General features: G+C 40.5%; 1 protein-coding gene across 6 annotated transcripts in view; it reads left to right on the forward strand.

Annotated features, from left to right (window-relative positions):
• The first annotated feature begins 1,514 nt into the window (after nucleotides 1-1,514).
• The window catches only part of erbin (erbb2 interacting protein), a 178,186-nt gene continuing 154,662 nt past the window's right edge, over nucleotides 1,515-25,038 (forward strand). Inside the window, exon 1 of one of the 6 annotated variants that reach the window (XM_052019332.1) lies at nucleotides 1,515-1,653. Coding sequence is in view for 2 of the 6 variants with exons in the window: in XM_052019331.1 (XP_051875291.1) it covers nucleotides 1,666-1,737 (72 nt within the window). In the remaining 4 variants the exon portion in view is untranslated. The other 5 variants (XM_052019334.1, XM_052019331.1, XM_052019337.1 and 2 more) reach the window with 5 other exon arrangements.

The raw sequence follows: 25,038 nt of genomic DNA on the forward strand, positions 1-25,038 counted from the left end.
ATTTCAACTGGCTTCAGCAAAGTAAGCCGAAGTGTCATAGCGGTCGGAACAATAGCATATGAATCTGATCAAAGCAATGTGAACTCTAAGTTCAATTCTACGTATTCCAAAAGTAGTTTAAAATCAGTCGTTATCACCTGAGCCGATTGCTTACTCCCTCTGGTTTTAAATGAAATAATGGCATTTTAATTTGTATTTGGAGTGAACTGAACCCGAACTTTTTTTTCCACAACACTTCTACGAAACTCTGTTGTTACTCGATTTGAATTATTAACCGTGACACTGTGGGTGGAGAAACGAAGAAACACAATAAAGCGAGTGGGCACACCTAAAATTCCACAACAGCTTCTTTGAAATGTTCACCGAGCAGATGAGAATTAACTAGCTACAACAAAGCAACATTTTAATTCAACCCCGCAGTAAACTCTTCAAGTCCAAAAAACACATGAAAATGAAACTTGAAGCTGAAGGTGGAAGGAAGTCCCTATTCAACCCGAGAGACCGGAGGATTGGGGCTGGGGTTTGATAAGCAGCTAAATGCGCGCCGTGCTGTCTGGTTGCTGGAGCTGTCAATCAAGGCTCTGCCGCTGGTAGCTTTGTGGCCGCTGTAACAAGCTGGCGCTGCTGCTTTCTGTGCATGTGTATCTTGCTCTCTCTCTCTCTCTCTCTCTCTGCTTCACTTCTCTCTGCGCCTCCCGCCAGCCCCCTCCCCCATTTCTTAAACATCTCCTCGGTCAGTGTGCTCTGTCTGCTGGCTGTCTGGAGAGGACGCAGCGATTGGTAGTGACTGCATCTTTTCTTGTTTTTTTTTCCAAAACAGAATTATTTTTTGTCAGGGCTCTAGAGAGTTTAGTGCACGCAGATCCGTTTGGAGCGATGTGTTGCTGATATTGTCTGCATCGTTAGCAGAGAGAGAACGAAATTCATTTCGGATGGATTTGGGTGCGGCGACCTTTATTCTGTTACCTTAAGAGAGAAGACAGGATTATTTAAAAAAAACAGTGGCCTGGGGAGGAGAGGGTTGGGAGAAGAACAGCTGCAGCCCTTTCCCGTAGGTGGAATTACAATAGGAGAAGGGGACATTCCCCCCCAACTCACTCCCCTCCCCGCCCCCCTTGTTGCAGTCTTTTACTACTTACGCGTTGGGAATACCCTGGATTCGCCGCGGTTTCCTTCTTTTGAAGGGGAGCGGTAACTTGGTCGTTTTTCTTCTACCCACCCCCTCCCTGCCTTCCTTCCCCGGCGTCTTTTACTCCATATTCAATCATTTTGCGCGAACAGAGCCTTTAAATCGAGTGAGGGAACAGAAAGTTACTTTTTTAAGCTGAGACAGGAAAAAAAGGGTCTTGGTTGCATCATAGGGTGAAGGGAGGGGGAGGCTTTTTAAAAAAAAAACTTGGAAACTTCTGCCTACAAAGCCATCGCGAAGATTTAACTGGGCTGCCTCAGTGTCAGTGCGAGGTTTTCTATTTCTTTCTCTCTTCCTCCTCTTCTTTCCTCCCTCCCCCCCTCCATTTAAATTGTTTCCCCTTCCCCTCACGGTTTAACCCCTCGTAACCCCGCCCAGGGCTGATGTTTGTGGATTGTGTTGGCTGCCGGTTAAAGTTGAAAGCCGATGAAGGAGCGGGCTGCCCGGAACAGTGGTGAAGAAAGGTAAAAACAAAAATGGCTTGGGTTTTGGGATTTGTTTTGTGTGAAGAGGGCCCGGCCCCGTCTGCCTGCTGTGAGGGAAACTTGGTGAGCACCCGCCAACAGCCGGCTTTTAAAAGGCAAACATCCCCCCCCCCCCCCTTCGCGGGAGGAAACGCCAATTGTTTATCTCGAAAGCAAAGAAGGAAGTTTGGTGTTTTTTATTTAAACATCTAGGTGTTTAAACCGGACCAGTCGAAGCTGTTCAAGGTCTAAACGTATCATACAGAGATCCCTTTGTTTAACTTAAGCTGCTTCGGCTCAGGCCCTTATTGCATCGACGCTGGTATGTTCACAGTAACGGTGTTGAAAGATAAGTGCACTATTTACTTATTCGGATAATTGGTTTAGCATCAAAAAGACTAGAGCGAGCAAATGTTAACCTGATTTCGCCCCCTCCCTCCCCGTAGAGAGACACTCACACGTATTCCTCTTACGAAACCTTGACCTCGTTTTCTACGCCTTGTTTCCCCGCCTGCCCACCCCAGATATCTAATGGTTGAAAAATTCATTTGAAGTCAGAAATTACATCTGCCTCAGCAGAAAAGTAAGTTTTATTTAATTGTTAGAGAACTACCGTGCAGGTATGTGTGCACGCTAGTGTTGATTTCAAGGTTATGCGTGCAGTTTGACACTCAAATTAAGTTTGTCGTGTTTGTACTTCGAACTAACACAAGGTTATAAGATTTTTTTCTTTTGGGTTGCAGTTCCTTAGACCTGTATGACTGTGAATTAATTCAGTTCTTTGGACATATTTGACGTTGTCATTGCTTTTACGATGTTTGTTTCTGTTGTGTTATTGGGTAAAATTCCAGAGAAGTGCTTTGCATACGTACTATAATTATGTCTGGAACAACGCAGCATAAGCAAGTTCCTATAATTTATTTGCCCTTCAGAATTGTAATATTAGTGGGTGGAGGGGTAGGAGACGGGATTGTGTTGCAGGACGTTTAAAACGCAGTTGAAATATCACTCTAATGTTAGATGTATAAAATGTTAAGGCAAAACTTTAAACAAGTATACACAATTCAGGCGGGCAACTATTTTACCTGTGTATTCTGTGAAGGCTAACATCACTTTGGGATTTACAGCATTAAACCTGGCCTCTTGGATTTGTATTCCAATTCATGTAAAACTAACTAAAAACCTTGATGAACCCTTTTTCTCCTGGGGGGGAAAAGGTGTGACATATGGTTATCCATGATTCAAAGATTTTGTGAAATGATGGGAATGTGTTCCAAAATCTCTCTGAAGGTATAACACACCTTTTGAGCTACGATTATGTCTGAACCACTTGTAGCTCTTAACTGCTTCAAGTGCCATCTTGAACAGTTTGATCAACAGATGTGGTAGTGGATCAAGAGGGTATTGATTTAAGAGAGCAGGTGGGAAAACTTTTTTTAAAAAAAATTAAGCCATGATGTGATATCCATGAAAGGGTGATGTAAGAAAATAGAATAGCAACTCTTACAAAGTAATTGAATGTATATTTGAAATGGAGAAAGAACAGGGAAGGGGAGCTGATAAAATAGATGCTTCCAAAAATAATAGGTGTAATGATCTTAATAATCTTTGTGTGCAAAGTTCCCTGATTCGACAGAACTGGTAAAATTGCATTAAACTGGGCACAGTTAGGCCAAACTTGTGGGTAAATTCATTTAATTTGTTAGATTTTTGAGGTAGTTGTTAGGGAAAGACTGCTGGAGATGAGACTTCACAAGATAAGGGAGCAGAAGCAGGTCCTTCGGCCCATCGAGTCTGCTCCAAGGAAAGGGAAAAAAGAAATGAGAAATGGGGAATGGGGGAAAGAAAAAAAACCTATTCTAATCCCAATTTCTGGCCTTATCCCCATATCCCTTGATATCCTGACTATTTAGATATCTATCTATCTATCTATCTCCTCCTTGAACACCCCCACTGATCTGGCCTCCACTGCTGTACGTGGCAAGGAGTTCCACAAGTTCATCACCCTCTGGCTAATGAAATTTTTCCTCATCTCTGTTTTGAAACTGTACCTTCTAATTCTAAGATTGTGCCCTCTGGTCCTGGACTCACCCACCAAGGGAAACAGCCTAGCCACATCTACTCTGTCCTTTCCTATCAACATTTTAAATGTCGCTATGAGGTCCCCTCTCATTCTTCTGTACTCCAGCGAGTACAGTCCAAGAGCCGACAAACGCTCCTCGTACGTAAGCCCTTTCATTCCTGGAATCATCCTCGTAAATCTCCTCTGAACCCTCTCCAACATCAGCACATCCTTCCTAAGATGTGGGGCCCAAAACTGTGCACAATATTCCAAATGAGCCCTCACTAGTGCCTCGTAGAGCCTCATCAACACTTCCTTACTTTTATACACTATACCTCTCGAAATGAGTGCCAACATAGCATTCACTTTCTTTACCACCGATCCGACCTGGTGGTTAACCTTTAAGGTATCCTGCACGAGTACCCCCAAGTCCCTTTGTACTTCCGTACTTTGAATTTTCTCTCCTCCTAGATAATAATTTGCCCACTTATTTCTGCTTCCAAAGTGTACAACTGCACATTTCTCAACAACTTGATTGGATTGCAAAGATGGTGCTGGAGTTGCACATCTTGTTGAGTCACTGTATGATGTTTATACTGTGGTTTGTCAATTTGTAAATTATCTAATTGTCCTCTTGGGTTGACCCAGCTATTAAACCCAGTCTCACCTAGCAATGAAAGATTGGAGGCATGTCTAATTTTTCACGGTGAACTTAATTTGATAAATTGGTTTGTTGTTGACACATGTATCAAGGTATAGTGGAAAAACTTTGTTTTGCATGCCATCCATGCAAATTAGCAAAGAGAAAAGCAATAACATAATGCAGAATATCGTGTTACAGAGAAAGTGCAGGCAGACAGTAAGGTGCAAGGCCATGATGAGGTAGATTTTGAGGTCAAGAGTCCATCTTATTGTACAAGAGATCCATTCAATAGTCTTATAACAGCGGGATAGAAGCTGTCCTTGAGCCTGACAATACGTACTTTCAGTCTTCTGTATCTTCTGCCTGATGGGAGAAGGCAAAGAGAGAATGTCTGGGTTGGGAGGGGTCTTTGATTATGTTGGCTGCTTTGAGGCAGTGAGAAGTGTAGACAGTCTATGGAGGGGAGGCTGGTTTTCCTGACGTGCTGAGCCGTGTCCACAACTCCCTGCAGTTTCTTGCGGTCTCAGGCAGAGCAGTTGCCATACCAAGCAATGATGCATCCAGATAGGATGCTTTCTATGGTATTTACATAAAAATTGGTGAGGGTCATCGGGGATGTGCTGGATTTCCTTACCCTCCTGAGGAAGTAGAGGTGCTGACCTGGTGTTGATACCTAAAACTATTAATGAAAATTGACTAACCAGGCTGGCCTCTTTATTCTACCTGGAATGGTTAATATTTTACCACAACAAATAATTCCCTTCAGTTGGTGTCAGGTAACTCATCAGTGAGTATCCTTAAAGTAAAATGGTCCTATTAGGACCCAATGGCTGAATGAGTAATGCACCGGACAAGCAGTCCAAATATGAATTCAAAGCCCATTATGGTAAACTGTAGAATTGAATAAATCTGAATATTTGCAGACTGGCACTGCAGAACTAACAATCAACACTGTTATTTAAAAACTCCAATTGAGTCACCTATTTCCCTGGGTGAGGAACCTGTTCTTGATCATTTTTTTAAAATGTCTGCAGAGCAACAAGCAGTAGGCAATAAAAACACTACTGTAACTTCCATTCCTCAGTTTAATTTAAAAAGAAAATGGCGAACAAGCTTGTGCCCTTCGTGACTCTAGCTATATCCTTCTATAACTTGGATTATTAAGCATTCTGCTGTGGTTTGTTAATTGAAGTAAGGAGTGAGAGTGAAACGGGAGCTACAGACCAGTTCGCCTCTCAGTTGGATTGAGAATGCTAGGAATTTAAGTAGGAAGTGGTAACAGGTCACTTAGAAAATATTAGGTGGAGTCAACATGGATTCATAAAAAGGAAGTCGTATTTGATAAATCCTTCGGAATTTTTTGAGGTTGCAAATAGCAGAATAGATAAAGGGAACCAGTGTTTTCAGTGACTTTCAGATGGCTTTCAATAAGATGCCACATAAGAGATTATTCAACATAATTAGAGCATGTGGGATTGGGGATAATAGAATAGAATGCAGGGTTGGAATAAGTGGGTTAATTTTGCATTTGGTAGTCTACTGGTTTAGTGCTGGGGCCCCAGTTGTTCACAATCTATGTCAATTATTTGGATGAGGAGACCAAGTGGTGTGTATCCAAGATGTTGATTTTTTTAAAAAAAAAGCTGGTGGCACTGTGAGTTCTGAGAAAGATGCAAGATGTTTCAGGACAAACATGGAATGTAATGTGGAAAAATGGGGTCATCTGCATCACAATTACTTTGAAATGGTGAGAAGACTGAAAGATGAAAGGGAAGACTGAAAGCAGTCAGGAAGTAGACTATAAATTGCAGTTAGAAATAGAAAAAGCGTGTCAGAGTGACAATGTTAAGATAATTATGGGGGATTTTAACATGAAGGTGGACTGGGAAATCCAGCAAGGCAGTAGATCTCAGGAGAGTGCGTTTGTGGAATGTCTATGGGATGGCTTTTTGGAGCAACTTGTTGATGAGCCCACCAGGGGATTGGCTGTTTTGGATTGGGTGCTGTGTAACAAACCGGAGGTGATTAGGGAACTAAAGGTAAAGGAACCATTAGGAACTAGCGATCACAATATGATTGAGTTCAGTTTCAAATTTGAGAAGGAGAAGCTGATAGCTGGTGTATCGCTATTTCAGTGGAACAAAGGAAATTACAGTGGCATGGGAGAGGAGCTGGCCCAAATTGATTGGAAGAGTAAGCTGGCTGGAGGGATGGTGGAGCAGAAATGGATGAAATTTCTACAAGAAATGAGGAAAATGCAGGATAGATGTATTCCAAGAAAAAAGGTTTTGAATGGAAAAAAGGCACAAATGTGGATAACGAGAGGTGAAGGCTAAAATAAAAGCAAAAGGGAGGTCATCACAAGGAAGCAAAAATTAATGGGAAAACAGAAGACTGGGAAACTTTTTAAAAACCTGCAGAAAGAAACTAAGGAGGTCATTAGGAAAGAAAAGATGAATTATGAAAGGAAGTTGGCAGATAACATTCGAAAGGATACTAAGAGTTTTTCAAATCTATAAGGAGTAAAAAAGAGATGCGGGTTGATATAGGACCAATCAATAATGGTGCGGGAGAGATTATAATGGATGATAAAGAGATGGCAGAGGAACTAAATGAGTATTTTGCATCAGTCTTCACTGTGGAGGACATCAGCAATATACTGGATAGTCAGGGGTCTCAAGGAATGGAACTGAGTTCAGTTAAGATTACTAGAGAGAAGGTGCTAGGAAAACTAAATGGACTAAAGACTGATAAGTCTCCCGGACCGGATGAGGTGCATCCCTGGGTTCTGAAGGAGGTGGCTTTAGAGATAGCGGAGGCATTGGTGATAATTTTCCAGGAATCGATAGACTCCGGCATGGTTCCGGAGGACTGGAGGGTCGCAAATGTAGTTCCACTGTATAAGAAAGGTGGGAGGCAGCATAAAGGAAATTACTGACCTATTAGTCTGACGTCGGTGGTGGGAATGTTATTGGAATCGATCCTCAAGGATGATATTATGGAATACCTAGAGGCGCAAGGTAAGATAGGTCCAAGCCAGCATGGTTTCATGAGGGGAAGATCCTGCCTGACCAACCTATTGGAGTTTTTTGAAGAAATCTCAGGTATGGTGGATAAGGGAGAGGTGGTAGATGTTGTGTATTTAGACTTTCAAAAGGCCTTCGACAAGGTGCCGTGCAAGAGACTGATTAATAAGATGAGAGACCATGGAATTACAGGTAGGATAACAGAATGGGTGGAGCATTGGCTGGTTGGCAGAAAGCAAAGGGTGGGAATGAAAGGATCCTGTTCTGGTTGGCTACCGGTTACTAGTGGTGTTCCGCAGGGGTCGGTGTTGGGGCTGCTTCTTTTTACCCTGTACATTAACAATTTTGATGATAGAGTGAATGGTTTTGTGGCTAAGTTTGCGGATGACACCAAGATAGGTGGAGGAGTAGAGAATATTGAGGAGACAGGAAGGTTGCAGAGAGACCTAGATAGTTTAGGAGAATGAATGTCATCTGCCATTTCCTTACCCAATGTTGAGAAATGTGCAGTTGTGCACTTTGGAAACAGAAATAAATGGGCAGATTATTATCTAGAAGGGGAGAAAATTCAAAGTACAGAAGTACAAAGGGACTTGGGGGTACTCGTGCAGGATACCCTAAAGGTTAACCACCAGGTCGGATCGGCAGTGAGGAAAGCGAATGCTATGTTGGCATTCATTTCGAGAGGTATAGTGTCTTAAAGTAAGGAAGTGTTGATGAGGCTCTACAGGGCACTAGTGAGGCCTCATTTGGAATACTGTGTACAGTTTTGGGCCCCACATCTTAGGAAGGATGTGCTGATGTTGGAGAGGGTTCAGAGGAGATTTACGAGGATGATTCCTAGAATGAAAGGGCTTACGTATGAGGAGCGTTTGTCGGCTCTTGGACTGTACTCACTGGAGTACAGAAGAATGAGAGGGGACCTCATAGAAATATTTAAAATGTTGATAGGAAAGGACAGAGTAGATGTGGCTAGGCTGTTTCCCTTGGTGGGTGAGTCCAGGACCAGAGGGCACAATCTTAGAATTAGAGGGTACAGGTTTAAAACAGAGATGAGGAGAAATTTCTTTAGCCAGAGGATAGTGAATTTATGGAATTCCTTGCCACGTACAGCAGTGAAGGCCAGGTCATTGGAGGCGTTTAAGGAGGAGATAGGTAGATAGATATCTAATTAGTGAAGGTATCAAGGGATATGGGGATAAGGCCAGAAATTGGGGTCAGAATAGTTTTTGTTTGCTCATGGAGCAGGCTCCCACCCCCCCCCCCCCCCCCCCATTTCTCATTTTTTTTCTTTTTTCCCTTTTCTTTGGAGCAGACTTGATGGGCTGAGTGGCCTACTTCTGCTCCCTTGTCTTGTGATCTGTGATCTTGTGATGATGGTGTTCAGAGGGACATGGGTGTCCTTGAACATCAATCACTGGGGACAGCACAGTAAAACAGCAGTTAGTGCTGCTACTAAAGTGATGCAGTGGTTACTGATGCTGCTTCAAAGCTTAAGTGACCCTGACCTCAGGTGCTATTTGTGTGGAGTTTGCACATTCTCCCTGTGATTGCACGAATTTTCTCTCATGAGCTTGGGTTTTCCCCATATTCCAGAGATGCTACTGGTTAATTGGCTGCTGTAAATTACTCCCAAAGTAGGAGGATGAGAGGAGGATCAATGCATGTGAAAGAGAAAAGGTTTCAGGGAAATTAGGAGATGGGACTGATGAGTTTTGAGGGTTGCATTGACTTGCTGAGTTGAACAGTCACCTCTGTTGTAAGGGAATATGAGAAAGTTAACTTGCAGGTACAGCAAACCGTTCGGAAGACAAATGGTGTGCGGGCCTGTTGTTGTAAGTGGATTTGAGTACAAGAGTAAGGAGTCTTGCTGCGATAACATAGGGAGCTGGTAAGAACCACAGCTGAAATAGTGTACAAGTCTGGTCCCCCCCTAGCGATGAAAGGATAGAGGGAGCAAATATTCACCTGTTTGCTTCCTGGGGTGATGAAGGATGGATTGTCCTATGATGAGAGGCTAACCAGATTGGGACTGAACAACGTGCAGTGATTTCATTGAAAATTTTTGTGGGGTTTTTATAGGGTTGGTGCACTGATGATATTTCCTCTGGCTGGTGTCTAAAACTGTGGGCACAGTCTTAAAATAAAAGGCCAGCCATTCAGGACTGAGTACAGGTCCTCCCGGGTTATGAATGCCAAACTTATGGACAGCCTGTATGTATGAGTGCTTGCAAAACTGGTGGGGATGGATGGAAATAGATTTGCTGGTTGCTGCAGACATCATCTGGTGGGTGGCAATAGGGCATTTTCACATGTACTCTCTCCATCTCCCCTTCCCCGCGCTGCCCCCCCCACCCAAACAATTGCAGCTAGGCTTAGCTACACAGAGCTGGGAGTGCTGAGCAGACTCACTTATACTTGGTCAGTGAGGCTGGCTGGCAGCCGCTCTTCCTGTGCCTGCTCGCTCTCCCATCGCAGCTGTTTCTGTGATCCTCTGCCACACACTGTTTTTGTTCACTTCCGAATTGAAAACAGTTTGGGTTATGAACAGCTCTCAGGAACCGAACTCTGTGGTATCCTGGGGCCTGCTTGTAGAGAAGAAACGTCTCCACCTGGCAGGTAGTGAATCTTTGGAATTCTCTCCCCAAGAGGGCCGCGAAGGCTCAGGCTGAGCCTCTGAATCTGTTCAAGATGGAGAGCAACGTAAGTTCTGGATATTCAGGGAGTGAAAGAATATAGGCTGGTAAAGAAAGTGGTTCTAAAGTAAAAGGTCAGCCAACTTGCTGAATTGTGGAGCAGGCATGAGAGCCTGAAATGGGGGCTTGTAGCTATTACTGACTTTCTCAAACTAGGTTAAGTTACTGCACTCAGGTGAAAAGTATGTTTTAACATGTAAGTTCCATCACAAACAGGAATACTTAGTCGTGTGGAAGAGTCTTATTCCTGCAGTGGAAATCATTCTTTTAGTGATTTTTGTTGCTTTGTTTTGCTGGATGAAGTGGAAGGAGTATGACTCTGTTTCTGGCCTTGGGTATAGGTATTGATAATGAGTTCCAAATGTGGTTGGTGTGGCGAAGGTTACCATTGTTTGTAGTTCTGGTTTCAAGGTAAACTTGTGTTTAAAGTTGAATGTCTTCTATATTTTGGTGTAGTTAATGTTTTTTTGACGTTAACAGCTTGTTGTTAATGCGTTTGATAAGTTTATTGTTTATATGCTGAGTCTTATGCAAGTTGCAAAGGGGGACATGGGCTTCTGATTAAGACCTCTAATGCTATTTGCATGAAGAATGAAAGAAGTATGTGTGTAGATGGACCAGGAGTAATTTGCAACAGCTTTAAATTTTGATTGAATTTGTAAGCATTTGTCATTTGATCAAATCAAGCAAACATTTTTAGTCAGTGGTTTTGTCAGTTAATTCACTTGCCTCAGTAATAAATTGCATACTGTAAATCAACAGGAAAATAAAATTAACATGGGACACCTAACATTAAAGTGGTATGCAAAAAATGTCCTAAAGATGACGTTGCTATTTCCTTCCAATTTCTTGTCAAGGAAATAACTCCATTCCTTTACATTGTCTTGTATTAAATCCAAAAAGAGTATTGGGTTTCAGGATTTGAGATAGTTGACCATTTAATTGACTATGTTCTGCATAGTCCTTTCTTGACTCCCTTATATGAATACAGCTGAGAATGACCTCGTACTAAATACCATTTGAAAAATGGGTCATCTATCTTAAGTCAGCAATCGTTTCATTCCAAAGGATACATCTTAAAGGTTTGTACATGTTCATGATTAGTTCTGGTTTTCTGTGGCTTCAGTAGGGCAATGTATCTAAAATACTCATTTGATATAATCAGTGACGTTATCAAATTTTAGCTGAAGGTGGGTATGCTTTTCAAAGCAAGTTGAAGATGGGTGAAAGCAGAAAATGTTGGAAACACTCAGCAAGTAAGGAAAGAGAATCAGTTAATGTTTCAGGTCTGGAATCCATCCTTTTGTCGTTTTTCCATTATGTGGCCAAATGGACCTCCGGCAGCTAACAAGTGGAATTGAACTGAATATAAATTGGTTATTTGCAATATTAAACTTGGGGAGCAGTCACTGTTGATGATGGGCAAAGTGAATTGCTTGAATCTACAGTATCATCAAGTGAAATTGTGTGAATGCAAATAATCAGCTGTGCACTGGAAGTAACAAAATGGAGGAAGTACATTCTTGATGGTTGGTAAGGAGAGATTTTGAAATAGATGAGTTATCCAAACACTTTGATATGTCAGACCACTGGTTACAATTACTGTAATGATCCACAAGATTAAGGTACATGGGATTCATGGACAATTGGTAGATTGGATTCCAAATTAGCATGGCCGTAGAAGATAGTCATGAAGGGGTGTTATTCTGATTGAGGACTGTGACTAGTGGTGATCCACCAGGGTCAGTCTAGGACCTTTGTTGCCCAAGTCATTTATATACATCACAATGTAGGTGGGCTGATTAGTAAGTTCACATACTATACAAAAATTGGCAGAGTTATGGATAACAAAGATTGTCAAAGGATTTAGCAGGACATAGACCTGTTGGAAATATGGGCTGAAAAATGACAGATGGGCTTTAATCCAGATAAGTATGAGGTCCTGCACTTTGGAAGGTCAAATGCCAGAAGAAAGTATATATTAAATGGCAGCACCCTTGGGAGTTTTGTTGTACAGAAGGATCTGGGAATGCAATTCCATAGCTCCCTGAAAGTAGCAACACAAACAGATAGGGTAGTAAAGAGGGTATATGGCATACTTAATTGATTGGGTGTTGATGTAGAAGTCAGGAAGTCATGTTTCAGCTATATAAAGTTTTGTTTAGGCTGCACTTACAAGAAGGGTGTGGAGGCTATGGAGAGGATGCAGAAGAGGTTCACCAGGATGTTGCCTGGATTAGAGAGTATTAGCAATAAGGAGAGGTTGGACAAACTCGGATTGATTTCTCTGCATTGTCAGAAGCTAAGGGGGAATATGATAGAAGTATATAAAATTATGGGAAATGTACATAGGGTAGATGATCTTCTTCTCAGGGTGGAAATGTCAAATACTAGGCATAAATTTAAGGTGAGAGGGGGAAAGTTTTTTTTCACACAGCGAGTGAGGGGTGCCTGGAATGCACTCCAGGGAGTTGGTAGAATCATATATGATTGCAATGCAAGAGGCATTTTAAACACATTAATAGGCAGGGAATGAAGGGATATGGACCACGTGCAGGCAGATCAGATTCATTTAAATTGGCATCCTGGTTGGCATGCACATCGTGGGCCAAAGGACCTGATCCTGCGCTGTACTGTTCCTTGTTCTATGAATACTAAATTAGAGTTTAAAATGTATTGCTGTGGAATTTTAGTTGCTGAAACATGAGGAAGATTGACGTGCTAGGTCTTGGTGAGCAAATGGAAAGACTGAAAGAAAGAGATTAAAATTCACTTTTGAAACAATTTTTGCAGAAGAAAATGTGATCCTTCTAAACAAATGAAATTTCATCATACTTCAAACTGAGTGCCCTTATTAATGAAAGGGATGCAAATAGTGGTAATTCCAAACTATTAACTTGCTGAAATCCCTCATTAGTAGGGGATCCATGAGTCATAGGATTTTGCAACTCAGCAGGCAGCCATTTAGTCTATCATTAGTTTGGCTGGCTTTTTGTTTGAAGAAATTATGTAGATCTCTGCATTTATGGCAACATAGGAATTTCCCTTTCATCTGGGTCATCCACATGATATGTTGAGCATTCAGAAACATGGGTCGTTTGGAAAGAAGGAAGCAGCATTCATTTATGGAGCAGAAGTAGAATCTTAGAATATCCTGAAGCATTTAGTAGTCAACGAATTGTGGTTGTTCTGATGATGAATGAAATGGAAGTCCTGGGCGTTGGCTTCACATCTGTGCCAGTAAATTTGCAGTTGCATCTTCAATCAGGGTACCCATTACTTTGTGAATAATTTTAAACAATAATCCACTAGGGTTGCTACCCCTTTATATTTGGATGAGTGTCTTCTCTTGTGTCCCTTCTTAAGATCTAAAGTTACTATGTTTGCTTTCTGATTTGTTATAATAAGGCATTTATTTTTGCATCCATGAATTCTTGTTTTTTTTCCCCTTTTTTAAATATTTGTAGAATGTATCATCCTTTAGTTTGTATACACTGGTTTAATCCGGGAAATCAGCTATTTCCTTGTATATTTCACAATAATTGTAGACCAGAGTTGTAATTCATTTTTGTTGATTAAAGAATATTGTACTCCTGCTGCAATTTGGAGTTTGTCCCTGTAGATCAGATGAGTGGCTTTTAAGTGATGAGCTGCTCAGGATTTCCATGGATTGGTCCATGGTGGTTGGGAACTTTAACTAGCCAAGCACTTGGTCTGCGTGACTATCGCTATGTAGCTTTAACTGGTCTTGACTATGTTTAGTGTGGCTGCAGTTTACATGTGTGGAACTGTTTAGGAAAAGGAAGAAATGTACCATAAACTCTACAGATGCTTTCATTGGTTATTCAATGGGCTTGAGGGAATATCTTGTGGTTTTTGAATTTCATTTGACTTTTTCTATCCACTTTTTGGGATCTGGCATCTGCAATTTATTTGTTCTGAACAGGGTTTCATAAATCCTCTTGACTAAATCAGGGAATGGAGAGGAAGTTCTCTTGACTGAGGCACACACAGATGAAAATCCTTTTGGGGGGAGAAAAGACTTTAATTTATCAGACTCTTTCTATAGTTGCTTTGTTTTAACTGCTGCAGTTGGCTTGCAATACAAATATTTAACTCTTTGATTATGGGTGACAGTGCCTGAATGAGAGGTCGTGACTGGAGGTGCAATTGTTATTACTAGGTAAGCATTAGCAGGAACTTAACATTAGTTGAGATGGCACAGTGCTGCAGCTGGTGAACTGCTGCTGCACCGTTCCAGTGTCTAGAGTTCAATTGTCATGTTCAGTGCTCTTTGTGTGGCTTTTGCATGTTCTCCTTGCGACCTTGTGGGTTTCCTCTCCATGCTTCAGTTTCCTCTGCATCCCAAAGATATGCAAATTGGGAAGTTAATTGGCCACTCTAAATTCCCCCTAGTGCGTAGGTGAGTGACAGAATCTGGGGGAGAATGTGGGGGGGGGGGGGGGGGAAGGAATCAAGTGGGATTAGTGTAAATGGGTACTTGATGGTTAGTACAGACTTATTAGGCTCAAGAGCATGTTTTTTCTGGACTCTGACTATTTGAATATGTGTGAAATGTTTTTCCTCCCCTGATTCTCATTCGAAGTACCTTGATTTCTCATTTAGCTTTGAAGTTTTCTATAAATTTGAGAAGTGGCATGGAACTAGTGGAGATTGCCTGTCTTTGTTATATTAGATAAAATTGCAGTTTGGAAACCAATACTTGAGTATTTTACATTGCACTCTATTGGGGAGGTTGTTTGTATTTTAAAATATCCAAGAAGGCGGGTCATAGTTCTGGATCTAGTTACTGATGAACACTTAAATTGCTCACACCCTTTACTGAGTGAAATTGAAGAATTGAGTAACTTACCAGTTTTAAAAACACGTTTTTGGGCACATGATTTCCCCTTTCACTGACCTGCTACCATTTTCACAAAAATATTCACTTCTTGCACTTCCATAAACTGAAATGTAGTAGGAGTTCCTTAAGCCTTTCGTCTTTATGGATTGAATCTTTGCATACCATAGATTCCTTGGGGCCACAGTTTAAATCTGTACCAATTTATTTGCATATATTTTGAATTCCTGTCATTAACAAATCTTAGTTCTAACTTATTTCACCATCTGAGAATACTCCTTTCCAAATCGCCAGACGTGTTCAGTCATTAATGAAGACCTAAAAGTGCAAATAGGATTGTTATATATGTGCTTAGAGAGTGAGCATGTCAGGCTGAAGAGAGGAGGGCGAGTTGGGGGAGGAGGTAGTCGGTGCCCCTTGCCCTACAGTCTAGACATCCATGATGTACCACAGGAATCATTACATTAAATGGTGCAGACTTTGTGAAGTAAAGCAATGATTTATCTTGTGTTGATTATGGAATGTTTAGAACTTTCATTTCAAAATTGTTGATTATAAAGTACAAATGTAATCCAGAGATTCTAATAATAACATCTTGCATTTAGAAGCCATTAGCTTAAAAATACTTTCATTTGTGCAAATGGCAAATTCTTGATTTAAGACTTCAAAGTTTTAAAACTGTATTCATTTCTTTGCAGCCATTGTAGTTTATATTAACTTCTCTGCTGTGTCAGAAGTTTAGTAGGAGGTAGAACGACACTGGTGGTTTCAGACAGTAGTCTGCTGGAAAATAACATGACTAACTCTGTAGTAATGTTTGCTGATGCTGCAGAATTCTTCTGCTTTAGTCTTTGGAAAATGGAAACCATATGACAGATCTACACAGTTACTTTTAAATTTCTATCTTAAATGGTTCTGATTATTTTGTGGAGTGTCAAAGAAATCTGTAAACCCTGAACATTTCTAATGGGTTCAGGAGACAAATGGTTTCTTCTGGCAAAGTCACGACATGGTTGAAGAAGATGGGTTGGTGGTTACTTGGATTATTGAGACTTATCGTGGCAAGATTGGATTCCCAGTTTTGGCTTTGCCTGTGTGAGCTGTTTGTCTCCTTAGAACTGATCTTGTGCATTTTAGCAGGACATCATAGCTTTAAAAGGCTCTATAGTAGCTCAGTCATTAATAAGCACATCATCCATGCTGACACTTAAGTATCCACTGAGAGATAACTATATTGTTGATGTGATCTATTGGATGAGATATTAAACTCCTATCCATTAACCATTCTTTGGTTTTAAAAGGTCCCATGGCACTGTTCAGTGATGAGGATTGAGTGCTCTGGTGTCCTGGTTAATGCTTCTTCCCAAACTTAGAAATATCAGTCATAGAACAGTTAGTGTGTACACCATTCAATTGTAAATGAATCTGTTGGTTATAAAGAACCATGTAGCATATTGAGAATGTGGAAACGTATCATGTATCTGATGGAAGGTCAGTGGAAAGCAGATTCTCTCTCTCCCTACCACACCCCAATTAGGAGTCAATTAAAATGTTCATCAAATTGTTCTTTCTCTCACAACTCCAAACCTTGAAGTATGTGACCCCATACTCAAGTCTAGGTTTATACAGTTTTGTTATCACATTTAAGAACTGATGAACTTACATTCAGGACAGTGCAGGAAAGGTCGAATAGATTCCTTCCTTGGATGAAGGAGTTGACGTATGAAGACCGGTTGGACTGCTATCGTTGGAGTAGAGACGAATGAGAGGTAATCTTACTGAAACATAAAATTGTGAGAGGGTTTGAGAGCACTGAGAAGATACAAAAGCTTGAGAATACCTATCACTAGGCTCAAGGACTGTTTCTATCCTGCTGTTATAAGACACTTGAACAGACCTCTTGTATGATAAAGAACTCTGCTCTCAATTTACCTCGTCATGGCCCTTGCGCCTTATTTGACTACCTGCACTGCACTTTCTCTAACTGTAACACTATATTCTGCATTGTGTTATTGTTTTTCTTTTTGTGCTACCTTGATGGACATGTATAGGGAATGGTCTGGATGGTATGCAAACACAGCTTTTCACTGTATCTCAGTACATGTGACAACAATAAGACAATTACCAGTTACCAATGCTTTTTCTAGTGGAGGTATCTGTGAGGAGCAATTTAAGATGGGAACAAAGAGGAATTTCTTCCCTGAGGGTTGTGACTCTTCTGTGTTTTCTATCCCAGATTCATCAAATAGATGCAAATCGGGGATTGACAGACATTCGAACTTCAACTAAGACAAAGTGTATGGGGAAAAGGGTGGGAGACTGGTGTTAAGACCCTGATTAGATCACCTACAATCTTATTGAATGGTGGAGAAGGCTCAGCCAATGGGACATCTCTCACTTTTTATCAGGGGTTCTTGGAAACTTTGCATGCAAGACTGAATTATGAAGTAAAGCAGAATTCTGTGATTAGTGCACTTTTAATGCTTGAGGGTAATGGGAAGATGGTGACAATTTGGAGTTGGGGAGTTAATTAGAGTTGAAAGTAACTTTTCCCAAGTGGATGAAGGGTTCAGTTCTGGAATCACTTCCGTTGACAATACTTGTGAATAATCTGAGCATAGACCTAGAGGAATTTGTTTTAAAAGTGCATGTACTGAATAGAAGCTTAGCTGGGGTTCTGTAAGAGACAGGATTGAGGATTACAAGTTTACACAGTTACATAAAGGTCAGTATCTCCCAGTGGCAAGTCTAAAAATAAATTGAATTCTAGACTCTAATATAAGAGGTGTAGAATATAAAATCCAAAAAAAGACTGATGTGCTCATGTGAAACATATTAAAATTAGATGCCATATTGGACCTCAAAATAGGAAGCTATTGAAGTTTGAGAGGGTACAGTGCAGATTTATTAGAGATAAAAATCTAATGAAATCTTGAAGGGAAAAATAGTCCTCTTGTATCAGAATCATTTGTGTAATAATGATGAAAATGTTTTAAAATTGAGAAGCAGACTGTTTACAGTAGTTGAGAGGCACAGATAGAAAGTACCAAGATTAAGTGTAAGACAGTTCAAATGGAGGGCATGGAAGAAAACTTTTTTCTGTGCAGAGTTTGGATGCTTGAGGTTATCCTGGGTTGATTGAAGCAGATATAAATTCAGATTGGAGATGTGGGAGCGGGATGGCTAAATGGGATTAGAATTATTTGTTGTGTATGTCAAAGCCACAGTTTGGGATGGATTATTCGTTTTTATGTTAAGGATTTTATAAATTTCTATTGTGAATTGAATTTGTGAGGATGTTTACAAATAATAAAAATCGGTGCTTTCATCTCGTCAGTCTGGTACATTTGAATTTACTCTCCTGTTGTGAAAGAATAACAGTAGTTGATCACTATTTTGTAGTTGAGTATTGATTTTCAAATAGTGAATTTTCTGTATATATGCTGCTGTTGTAAAGATTATTACAATTACAGATTTATGTTCATCATTGCTTGCCTTTCTCACAGTTTTTCTAAGTTTTATACATTTAGAGTCAGTGATGCACAGAAGCAAGCCCTTCAGCCCAACTTGTCCATGCTGACCAAGTTGCCTACCTGAGCTAGTCCCATTTGGCCCATTACTCTCAAACCTTTTCAATCCATGTGCATGTCCAAATGTCTTTTAGATGCTGTAATTTTACCTATCTCTGTCACTTCCTCTGGCAGCTTGTTCCATGTACCTACTACTCTCTGGAAAAACATGCCCCTTGAGTCCCCTTTTAAATCTTCAATTTTTTTTTACTTCTAGTGTCAAGATAATTAATTTGGGTTATATATTAAACTTGATTAAATGATCCTAAATTATTTTGGTATTGGTAGATATTTGCAGTGAAGTATCAGTATATATTCTATCAGTATAAAATAGAGGGCTATGGGTAAGCCTAGTAATTTCTAGGGTAGGGACATGTTCTGCACAGCTTTGTGGGCCGAAGGGCCTGAATTGTGCTGTAATTGTTCTATGTTCTATATTCAGTGCCCGATCTTTGTACAGTAATCAGTTCCATGTGCGCCATGCTGCGTTGTTTGGGTTTTGTAAACTGAATAAGCTGATTGTCTATTTGAAATCAAATCAATGCTACCTTATTCTGTTGGGTTAGTGTGATTACGCACTTGAAATTTTTGAACGTTTTTTGGTGCATGTAGGGTGGTAGAGGGTATAATGCAGAATTGAAGTGGTGTAAATTTTTGTCATGGTATGGACACAGTATTTAAATTTGTATATATACACTTTAATTTTTTGTGGCTAACACCCACTTCGAGAAGGTTTTGTATAAATTAAATACAGTGATCAATTTAAGGCACAAAGGCACCATTTATCTCATTTGTGTCTAACTGCTGAGGCATTGCTATCTCCCACTTTTTAGACCTTATCAATAACCTTGTAGTTGATATCACTTCAAGTGCATTTGTGAATACTATCTAAATAAGGATTTCTGTCTCCACCATCATTTTCAGCAGAGTGCTCCAGACTCCTGACTCCCTGGGTGAAAAATATTCTCGGCTCCCCTTTAATCCTTCAAGTAATTACCTTAAATATATGGCTCTCTATTCAACTCAAGGGAAATTGATCCTTCCTGTCCATCTAGACCCTTCAATTTAGCATATCTTAAAACTTTTCTTCCTCTGTTGTGAAGGAAATGTGCTCAAACTATCACATTCCTTTCTCGTAGGTAAAATCTTCCAATCGTAGCAATGTCCTCTGAAACCTCTGCATATTCTCCAGTGAAGTCAGATCCTTCATGTTGTGTTTTGAACAGAATTATGAAATAAAGCTGGAAAATGCTGGGAACCCTCAACTGGATGAGTAGCATCTGCAGACCGTGAAATGTTTCATGTCAATTTTTCCTCAGAATTGACAAAACTGCTTCATTCTCCACAGATGCTGCCTTATATGCCAAATATTTCCAGCATTCTCTGCTTTCGTATCAGATTTCTAGTGCAGATAGTTATTTTGCTTTTTGACTTTTAAGCAGATCCATTGCAATACACTTGCATTGGCTGAATTGTTTATGTAATTACAACATAATTTCTCTGGTCTTGTAATATGTACCACAGCCAGTAATGGCAAGAATGCTTTGTGGCTTCCTAATCACCTGAGTGTACATGTTGTGCAGCTTGTATTCCCAATTGCCTCTCTTACCCTGTTTTGACATTTCATTGTGCCTTGATTAGCCTGGTTTAGAGGTACACCATAGTTAGGAAAAGTCTGCAATCCTGCCATTGTAAGTTGGTTTAAATCAAGATGTGTGGTATAAATTTTTTTCCTTCCACAACAATCTTTGCCATTTCCAGCAGTATACATGATCTTCATCCTGTCTGAAGCAATTTATGACTCTGTTAGCATTGAATAACAGGTAGTGCCAAGAATCTGGCAACTAGTTCTTCTTATTCCTGTCTCCACACATTGAAATGATCCAGTAGGATGAGATGCTACTCAGCAGAATGTATCAAGCCTCTTTATTTTCCAGAATTGAGTGCCTGGGAATGTTACAAGTTGTTGTGGGTTGTTGTTGTTGGACTGAATATCTATATTGTGATTATAAAACTTGCTGAAGGATGCCAATGTAATATTATCAAGCTGTAGAGTTTGGCCCTTTATTAATTCATTCAATATTGGGCACTTTATTGACTTGACAGACTTGATCTGATTTGTTAAAATACTCTGTTGTAATCGCAATGTTCACATCATGATGAAGGAATGAAAACAGCTGTTCAAAACTATCTACTTAACAATGATGGAAGAGCAGAGCACAGTGCTGGAGCTGGGCACTGATTTTAGTAACATGAGTGTGCTATCATTTAAATAGTTTTCCATGGCCTTGCCCATTTCTACTTTGGTTAATTGCAAAAGGCAATTTCTTAGTTTCTGTCTTCATATCTGTTTTTCCAGCATCACTTTATGCACCGTGTCTTCTATTTTCCTCAACTTTGGTTTCCCCTCTACCCCCATTGAGAAGAGTTTTGACAGGACTGATTCCATTTATGACGCCCATTTGTTCTACCCTTTCCCTGAGCAAAGAACAAGGAAAGGGTTCCCCTTGTGCCACACTAACCTTCATAGTCAATTTTATAATTTTGGGCCCCTTTGGTCTGATTCCATTCAGGGCAAATTTTCCCTTCTTCCCCCATCAGAGGGGACTGTTTCTTCCACTGTGCTCAGGGTGCCCTTCCATCTTCACCAATGTCCATAAGCCTCCTCACACAACCAGGAGGATGATTGAACACTCCACTTGTACGGGTGTCTGCTGCTCCAGAAGCTTGATACTATTCAGAACACAAGCCTCCTGTTTGATACCCTATGAACCACCTGGAATATTCATTCTCTTTTCTACCAGTGCATAGTGGTGCAGTGTATATCATCAACAAAACGCACAAGTCACTCACCTAAATTATTCCAATGACATCATCCAAACCCACGATTCCTGCTACCAGATAAAAGGGCAGCAGACATGGGACATGACACCTTGCAGGTTCCCCTCAAGGTCACACACCATTCTGACTTGGAAATATGTTGGCAGTCCTGCATCATTGCTGGGGCTAGTCCTGGAACTCCCTACCCCTCAATGTGATGGAGCAGCTTCACAATGACTGTAGTACAGAAAGCAGTTCACCGCCACCTCCCTGAAGGCATTTAAAACACTTTTAAGATATCTTTGTTAGTCACATGTACATTGAAATACACAGTGAAATGCATCTTTTTGCAGAGTGTTCTGGGGGCAGCCCACAAGTGTCGCCATGCTTCTGGCACTGACGTATCATGTCCACAACTTCCTAACCTGTATGTCTTTGGAATGTGGGAGGACACCAGAGCACCTGGAGGAAACCCACGCAGACACGGGGAGAACGTACAAACTCCTTACAGACAGTGGCCAGATTTGAACCCGGATTGCTGGCGCTGTAAAGCATTACGCTAACTGCTACATTACCATGCCAGCACAACAGATCCTTTAAAATGAATAAATAAAGAAAAGCCCTCTGCAACCACAGGAGGTGTACGACATTTCATTTTGCATTCTCTTCTGTTGCTGTCCTCAGATGCAAACAGGAGAGAGTGATTCACTTACCTGCAGTTTAGTGTACTGTATTAGGGAAACCAAGTGTAGATTGAATGGCTGCTTTGCAGAACACCTTTTATTTAGTCAGAGGGTGACTGGGCTTCCAGTTGCCTGTCATAATAACTTCCAGTCCGACCTGTGCCTTTAGTCTCTTGCTCTGTTCTAGCAAAGCCCAACAGACAGAACCTCATCTTCCAACTTAACTCATTTCAGCTTTTGGGACCCAACATTGAATTTAAAATTTTTCAGGTAACCAGCCGGTCTTCCATCTCTTATTACCAATACTGTTCTGTCTCCCCTCCTGCTAATATTTTGGATTTCTTTCCTTGTCTCTTGGTTACACCTCCAGATGGAGCTTTTGTTATTTGCTTGTCTTCAACAGCCTTTTTCAATCAGCACCATCACCCTCCTCACTCAGTCTCCCCTGGTCTTCCCTCTTCTGACGACTTCTCTCTTCAACCCTCACTCTTCCCTTGTAAAATTAAACCCATTTCAATTCTAACTTTGTTCATATCTGATGAAAGATCAATGGCCTTTGACTTGTTAGAAATACCCATGTTGTGAGAGGAAAACATCTGCATTTATAACTACCCTTTGCAGCCTCCTATAGCCTGTGGATTAATTTCTGTCAAGTCCACCTCTGTAATTTTGTTTTTTGTCTTCGGCCACCTTAGCTTTTGATGATATCTTCCTTCCTCTGTCCCCAACTTGCCCCTCCTACCTCAAAATTCCCTTTAAAAATCTTTGACCATGCAGTTAATTGGGTTTTGTCTAATTCTACCACTAATTCTCACCATTTTTTTTCTCTGCCTTGAGTGCCTCAGGGCATTTACTACATGAAATAAATGGATGTTGTGCAGTTTTAATGGGCAGATGAAATCAAGTGTTGCTGGCTGCCAATCAAAACTGCTGTCATGACTACAGTGTATCTATAACCTTGTCTGTGCCATTTGTGTCTGTAGGTTATCAAGTAATAAGCTCTTGCTAGTTGCAACATTTTGATTGTTGCTCTCGAAGGAGTATCTACTTTAGAACCACTTGTGAAATTTCATTTAGTATTATTATGTTTTTACTTGAAGATAATTGGTTACATTAAAATTATGAATCATCCTGATTAAATTGAAAATAGATTAGGGCTTCTGGATTGAGTCTTTTTCAAATTTGAGCAGTAAATGTGTTCTTAATGAATTCAACTTGCTGGAAGACTTGTACAGCCATGTTTTGTTACCCTCCACCTCATGCCTGCTTTGCTATCAATTGCTATTTGAACCAAGTAATCATTTAAATTAATGTGAATACTGCTTCTCAATTGGTTAAGCATGTCAAGAGAGCTAGTAGAAATAGAATCTTTGCAAAAATGGCACTCACTCCCTTTGTAAGTGTATCAAGATTATTTTGGTTTTAATTCCTCCAGGGACTGGATCCTTGTAGGTTATCAGACGTCAGAATTGAAGCAAGGATAGGTTGTTCCGGCCTTGCTGTTGAATAAGGTCATGACTGATCTTGTATCTTGGCACCATTTTCTTGCACTAACCCCATATCCCTTGATTGCTTTAATGCCTGAAATGCTGTCAATCTGTCTTGAATATACTGGATGACTGAGCATTCACAGCCCTTCCAATGATTCACTACCCTCTGGGGAAGAAATTTCTCATCTGTTCTGAATTGCTTTCTCCTTATTTTGGGACCCATGGTTCAGGGCAACCTGGCCGGGGGATTTTCATCTCCACATCTATTCTATCAAACCCTAATTAGAGGTTTTGTACATGTGTATGTCATTCTTCTAAACTCAAGAGTATAAGCCCAGTCTGCTTAATCTATCCTTGTTATACAAACCCACTGTTTCAGGAATCTGAATATGGTAAGACTTTGTTGCACTCCCTCCATTGCAGATATTTTGGTTAGGTATGGATACTAGATGTTTTCACAGTGTTCCAGATGCTGTATCACCAGGGTTCTATATAAATGGATCAAAATGTCTCTACTTTTACTGTTAATCAATTAATTGGTGACTGGAAGAATATGCAATGAGTCTGCTTTTACCTATTGTGCTGTGGTTGGATGTACTTGGATTCCAAATAGTGTTTTATCTTTACTGTTCCAAAATTTGTAATGTCCAATTTGAACACCCTGGGTACTTTATTCAGGAATTTCTCAACTATCATTTAAATAAAACAGTAAAACAGTTCCAAAACCTGTTTGGATACATTCATGACTTTGAGCTTTCTCCAAAGAGTCTTGAGTAGATTATTGACTCATCAGGTGAGAATGTAGCAATTGGAATTCAGGATCAAGCCTTGCTCAAGTTTGCCTTGAAATGATGAGACTTGATGGGGGTTCAGCTAGCTTTGAGAACTCAGCCGCTCTCAATTGTATTCTTCTGTGCTTCTGTCCTGGTAGACGGCCTGAAACCAAGGATGGTGATGTAAGGGTTTGCTGCTTTCCAAAAAATTTGCCAGTATGACATTGTGGTTGGAGCTTGATAAGGCAGCAGGGCAGATTTTCAACTTTAAGTGGGGAAGACTTTGCAGGGCTTTGTTCCATTTCATGTCTACTAATTGAAAGCCTAGGAAGTAGCAACGTGGTTTTGTTTTTCTCCCTTGCAGTTTGACACACTTAAGTGGCCCAAGTGACTTAGGGAAATTCAGGCTTGGTGGTTGCTGATAGCCATGCTCCCCTCAACACACTGGGGCACCAGTTTCTGTACTCCTTTTGAACTTATTGGGTTTGCTGGGAAATTTATTGTACTACTGTATCATACAAAAAATGAATTCAAAGTGTGTTGGAATGTTAATTGAAATAATATCCAGCAGTCTGGAAAATCTGACACCACTGGAATATCTAACATGCAGCATTAATGGAGTTTTAGTGCAGTAGTCTGATAGTTCTTGGATTTACTGAAGGTTTGATGCATTGGAACCACTATTTTATTATTGATTGTACACTATTGTCAATCAGTGCAATGTTGCTATCAGTATAAAAATGCCTTTGGCTTGACAACATA

Source organism: Pristis pectinata, chromosome 7 (genome assembly GCF_009764475.1).
Source record: "Pristis pectinata isolate sPriPec2 chromosome 7, sPriPec2.1.pri, whole genome shotgun sequence".
Classification (NCBI taxonomy): Eukaryota; Metazoa; Chordata; class Chondrichthyes; order Rhinopristiformes; family Pristidae; genus Pristis; species Pristis pectinata.